The sequence below is a fragment of the Cyphomyrmex costatus genome, unplaced genomic scaffold (genome assembly GCF_001594065.2).
Source record: "Cyphomyrmex costatus isolate MS0001 unplaced genomic scaffold, Ccosl1.0 scaffold455, whole genome shotgun sequence".
Classification (NCBI taxonomy): Eukaryota; Metazoa; Arthropoda; class Insecta; order Hymenoptera; family Formicidae; genus Cyphomyrmex; species Cyphomyrmex costatus.
Window position 1 is genome coordinate 6,640 of NW_017278801.1, and position 6,293 is coordinate 12,932.

The 6,293-nt window shown below is 31.8% G+C and overlaps 1 protein-coding gene across 1 annotated transcript; it reads left to right on the forward strand.

The window, feature by feature from the left end:
* Window positions 1-1,905: 1,905 nt before the first annotated feature.
* Window positions 1,906-6,091, forward strand: pasha (microprocessor complex subunit partner of drosha). Its single transcript, XM_018544604.1, has 7 exons — window positions 1,906-1,921; window positions 2,052-2,474; window positions 2,849-2,932; window positions 3,020-3,404; window positions 3,703-3,971; window positions 5,190-5,626; window positions 5,704-6,091. The coding sequence occupies exons 1-7, from the start codon at window positions 1,906-1,908 to the stop codon at window positions 6,034-6,036; spliced, it is 1,947 nt and encodes a 648-aa protein (XP_018400106.1). The 3' UTR covers window positions 6,037-6,091.
* Window positions 6,092-6,293: the final 202 nt, after the last annotated feature.

Consider the following 6,293-nt stretch of genomic DNA (forward strand, 5'->3'; position numbering starts at 1 on the left):
TTATTTCTGACTCCATGTGACTGCACCCTAAATCCCGGGCATGGCCGCTCGCTTCTCTCTGCTTTCTAAGCACATAAACAATCACAGGAATTTAAACGGAAACGTTTAAATGGTCCTGACAGAGAGAGAGAGAGAGAGAGAGACAGAGAGGACAGATAAGAAGAAGTGAAATAGAAGTGTAGATAGCGCTACTAGCTTATTTCGCGCACGCGCACTCCATTTTGGGCTTCATAAAATCAGGAGAGTTGCGACTGTGGTTCAGTGCTATGGTCCAAATATTATTTTATCTTTGTTGTTCACCGAATATTAAACAAAGACAAACTGATACTCGCAGTTCGCAGTACCTTGATAGTGTTTTCGAACGCAACTGAGGCTTCGGATCTCGTTAACGGTTGAATTGATCGAATTCTATATACGCTATGCCGTTCAATCGATAGCCACCACTTATTTCAATCTAACCTAAACAGCCCTTTTCCATTTTTCGTCGAAGTTAAATGTGCTTCTTTACGTAAAAGATTTTGAACTTTTTTACAATATCATCGTGATATAAACAATTTCAGTAAAAAGTGCCTTGTATACATACACGTAAAACATAATTTATATAATAAGTGAAAGTGAATAAAATTTAATAGTTGGTAAGAAGCGTATGTAGTATGTACGTTTCTATGTGTCGTATCGTTAGGTATTTTTTTTATGAGCCAAAAAGCTGAAGATCTTCCTTATCGAATTGGGAATTAAGTGTAACACGATCGCGTACGGTATCTGAGAATGGATTGAAATGGATTAAAATCGATTCAGATTTTCAGAAATACGGATTCATGAATGTTAAAATGAATCCTTTTCAATCGGCATACGTTTTTATTCATTTATAGGAATTGCATGGAGCGTATCTGTATACCTTTCAATCTAAAACTAATATTATAGCGTTTTCAATGCGTTTGTGACCATAGTGAATACTGTACGATTCAAAATTTTGAATAGGAAACGCAGTTTTTCAATCCAGTTGCATCCAATTGAATCCAAAAATGTCCAATCCATTTTAATCCATTCTCGGATGCTGTGTCGTATTAATTTATAGGCCTGTTTTATTGTATTTTGTAGACCATTTGCGCTAATTTAATATTCGTGTTAGTAATAGGTCGTTGGAAAATTAAGAGTATAAATTCTACTTATAACGCTCATGAGGATTATCTGTCCTTGTTTAACTTTTAATGAATACAAGGAAGAAATGATTTCATGAGCATTGCTAGCATCAAGTAAAACACATTCTATAGAATTGTTTCATTTCCACACAACACGCCATAGATAACATGGCTAACGGTTTTTGTACAAATTTATGTATGTTACATATTTAAAGTCTGGTTTTATGACATCCTATTGAATAAACGTAATTCTCAAGCATGCGCTAGTCTATCAAGCCAAGGATCGAGTATATAGTTGTTTAATTAATATCGTCGCAGAACTCCAGCTAGTAACAGCCTCAATCTTTTAATGTTGTTCCTGTCTAGATTTGGAGTTTAAATAATGTGATGGAATTCTCTGAGCCATCTACAAAATCTGATAAAATAACAGTTTGCTTGTACAATATACTCTCATGGATATGTAATAGGCCCCAAACTGCTAACACTAATGCAAATGTCCAATTTTCATTGCCATTTGTGGTTTCAAATTGATTGGACTTTGGCCTCATTGGTGAAAGTGGTGTGGCCATACAACGCGCTTAATACATATTAATCTACGGATTGTTTTGTACAGGACCTTGGATTTAAGTTTACTATTGTTTATTGTTATTATTAGCTGTGTTTATTATTAATTTGCATATGATACAATAATTACTGTATAATGTACATTTACAATATGATAAAAAGATCAATATTATAAGGCGTTATCTGGTGAACAAGTAATATGATAGAAGATAATGGTATACAAGATAGGGATGTGAATGTTCTACTGTTATTTGTGTAATCAATTTTGTTAGCTAAACATCTGTGCTCCTTGTTTGTACTTTTATAGTATTTTAACAGATTACTTGTGACACAACGCAACGGAAGTTGACATAAACCAAACAGTTATGGAAGGTATAGCTTCAGAAGATAATGCAAGTAATCAAAATCGAAATATTTGTGGTGATGGAACAGTCTCTAGCATAAAATGTGAAAATCAGAATTGGAGAACATCACATGTACAGTCAATCAAATTAGAGCCTGCTACTGATAATAGTAGATCATCTGGCACTGACAATAGTCATTATGATATGGACGAAGAAACTACATGTCTTTATACTAAAGATGTTTTACACAATGGCTTGTGTCAGGAAGATTTACAAAATAATGAAAATTTACGGCAATTTGACGTGTTGGACGATATAGATCGCCATCCAGAACAGAATGATGATTCTGATGAAGATTCAGATACAAATGAAAGTATGGATTCTGATGTACCAGATGAAGAAATTGAAGCGATGCTAGAAGAAGGTATATTTATATTTTCTTAAATCTAAAGTTTTCACTCAAAAGGTAAACTATATTTTATAATAAGAGAATCAAAAAGATTTTTGTTTATTTTTAATGTGAAAAATTTGCTGTATGTTTTATATATTGATACAAACAATTACCTGTGAAATAATTTTAATTACTTATTTATGAGATGCATGAATTTTATATTTTTGTCAAGAACTACAATTCAAGATTTTTAATTTTACGCTTTCAAGATCAGATTAAATGTTTTCTGCAGCAAAGAGAATAAGAAACCAAGTAAGGTTATTTGGTTCACTTATTTGTGCTATTCATATATTAGTTTGTTTTCCACTTGTTATTGTTCTTATTTTAGTTAAATTTCATGTATGTAGGTTTACCAGAAGAATTTAAAGGGAAAAGAAAAGATAAAAAGGATCGTTTGCCCTATGAAGAAAAGGAGAAACTTGTTTTAGATGGTACATTAGTATAAAGTATTACAAGAGAAGTACTGAACAATTATACCTAATATTTATATTGCTATAATTTTATTGCTCTTTTTTTAGAAATTGGACATAATCATTTTGATGTTTTACCTGAAGGATGGGTACAAGTGACACATAATAGTGGAATGCCATTATATCTTCATAAACAAACTAGAGTTTGTACACTAGCAAAACCATATTTTCTTGGTCCAGGAAGCGTTAGGAAGCATGAAGTTCCTGTCAGCGCCATTCCTTGTCTTCAGTATAAAAGAGCATTAACAGAAGAAGAAGAAGAACGAAAAAAGGAGATGGAGCGGACACCAAACACTGATGCTTGTAGTCTTCCCAGTGCAAAGATCGAAACTATACAAGAGAATCGTGCAGCTCATTCATTAGATAGCGAGCAGTTAAGAAATTATTGTCAGTCTTTGTTCCGTTTCAAATCTATTAAAGTAATGAGATTTCAGTAAGTACAAAAAATAAGTTGATTATATTGCACGCATGCACATACATAGAATACTAACTCAATATGACAAAAAGAGATGAACCTAATTCCGATCTATCCTTGTGTCTGTGAAATAATCATAAATAATAACAAATATTATTTCATGATTATTTCACAGACACTGTCTGCACCACAGCCAATAAAATGGCAAGATTTTAATCTAGCTAACAATCCAAAAAAAACAAGCATTGTATACCACTGGCTTAAGTTGGTTCATATCATGAAATTTGTTTTACATCGATTAATTCTTCTATTGTAGATCTTGGTCAGCACGTCGAAAATTTACAAAAATTAAAAAACATCGTAAACAACTTGAGCGTCCAACTTTACCGGATGGTACAAAACTGATAACTTTTCCAGTCAGTTGTTCTAGTACAAGTGGCAATTGGAATATTGCGGACGATAATGGACAGAGACCTGCAAAACACTGGATAATGAATCCATCAGGCAAAAGTTATGTTTGTATTCTTCATGAATATGTTCAACATGCGTTAAAGAAACAGCCAACATACAAATTTAAAGAATTAGGTAATCATATTATTATTATTTAGTATATTTAGAATACAAGGTGCTCAAAAAAGATCAGAACTCCTGAATGTCTCGAAAAATAAAGTTTTACAAAAAAGTGATTCAGATAAAAGTTGTAGGGTATAAAAAGATCTGTTTACTTTCTTATCACTTTGATCTTGGGTGGCGTCGTTAAGGTCAGGTCAAGGGCACATCGATTTTTTTTAATAGAATACTCTATTTTGTATTATATATTCTCGTAGTTTACCTTATCAACTTCTCATCACACTATAATAAAGTTTATTTTTACTAATTACTTTTTTTGAGTTATGAAGCTTAAAAATTACAGTATTACCGGTGATAGTATTTCTCAAAGTGTCCAATGGACGACTAAATTCGCTTGAATGTTGCTCAAAATTATCTCGACATTTGTCATAATTAAGAAATATCTTATTGAATCGCGAGAATTTAAATCAAATGAATACTGATGAGAACATGCCATAACGGTCAAGCTAGATCTCGGGCGCTTCTAGTTTGGTAGTGTCGCGTTTCAAGTCTGAAGAAAATTCGGCGTGCAATTAAGAATCTACAAACGTAGTATATAAATTCACATACAATTATTATTTTTGCACCAAAAATTTATTTTTATGTAAAATTAATTTTATGTAAAATAATTTTTTTTCGCTGTTTAACCAAGTTTGCTAAACAGTTTAACCAAAACTGCTAAACAATTTAAACAGGTTAAACAACGAAGAAAGACAAACTGCAATTATCTATCTAAAAGTAATAAATAGCTCATCTTCTGTCTACAATAGAGAATTTTTTAACAACTGTGGAATAATTGCTGTGTAATAATTGCTGAGAAGTGAGAGATGGTTTCAAAGAAACCAAAACGTCCAAAACATTAAAATTGTTGTAAATATATAATTTTATTTGAAATATATTATTATAATTGCGCTCTAATTATCGCGCTGTACTAATGCTCTCATTGCCCGGTTATTAAAATTTATTGTTTGAGAGAATTTCGAGAGTCTTATCTTAAAATTATTAGATCTTTTTAAATCCTACAACTTTTATCTGACACACACATTTTCCTGTAAGACCTATATTTTTCAAGATATTCAGGAATTCCGACATTTTTTGATCACTCTGTATAATAACGACATATAAAACGTGTTGTGTGTTTAATATCCATTGGTTTTTTTATTACTAAGATGGAATTAATGTATTTAATTATAGAAAACGCTGCAACACCCTATTCCGCAGTAGTTTGTATCAATGATATGGAATATGGAAGCGGATTCGGTAGCAGCAAGAAACAAGCAAAAGCCAACGCAGCCCGAAAAACCCTTGAAATTTTAATTCCTCAAATGAAAGATAAAATTTCTGGTGAGAACAGTGGGGATAATGGATCGAATAACGATAGTCGTACAATAAAAGCATCTAGGGGAAATTCTGATGCCGATCTTTCGTTCTTCGACGAAATAACCATTACGGATCCGCGTGTTGCAGAATTTTGTGCAAAAACCACGGAACCTTCCCCACATGCTATTTTAATAACTTGTCTTCAAAGAAATTATGGTTTAGGAGATATGCACATTAATTATTCAGTAAACACATTGAAACATCAACGAAATGAATTTACAATGAAAGTTGGGAAACATGAAGCTACTGTTGTATGTATGAACCGTTTCCTACTTGTAAATAGAATTAACTTTAGATAAGAATTAACCTTAGTTGAATATAATTGCAGGTTTGTCGTAATAAGAAAGACGGTAAACAACGAGCAGCACAAGCAATACTACAGCTTATACATCCACATATACAGTCTTGGGGATCGTTATTGCGTCTTTATGGATCGCGAAGTGTAAAATCTTTTAAGGAAAAGAAACAATTGGAACAGGAAATAACCCTTTTACAGGGTAAAGCTGCCGTTAATCAGCCAAATCATGCTATTTTAGGTAAACTTAAACATGAAATGCGAAAATTAGCTGAACAACGCGAAGCAATACAACCTATTGGTAAGTTTGTACCACCAGATTTACCAACAGGATCTGCAGCTAATCTCAATAATGTAGATTTATAAAAAAAATAATTTACGTATAGCTTGAATTATAGAGTATTACTTTTTAGAAACTATTTTCTCGCCAATGTTATTATAAATTTTGTATAAATATTTTTGTGTTAAAATGTAAAATACTATTAACTATTTTTAAGTTGACGAAACATTTAAATTGCCTAAATCAAAACATAACATGTTAAATATCATTAGTGCTAAATATTTAATATCTATAGTTTTATAGTGGAAAATCCTTTTATTCTAAAATTGTTAATATTTTTCTA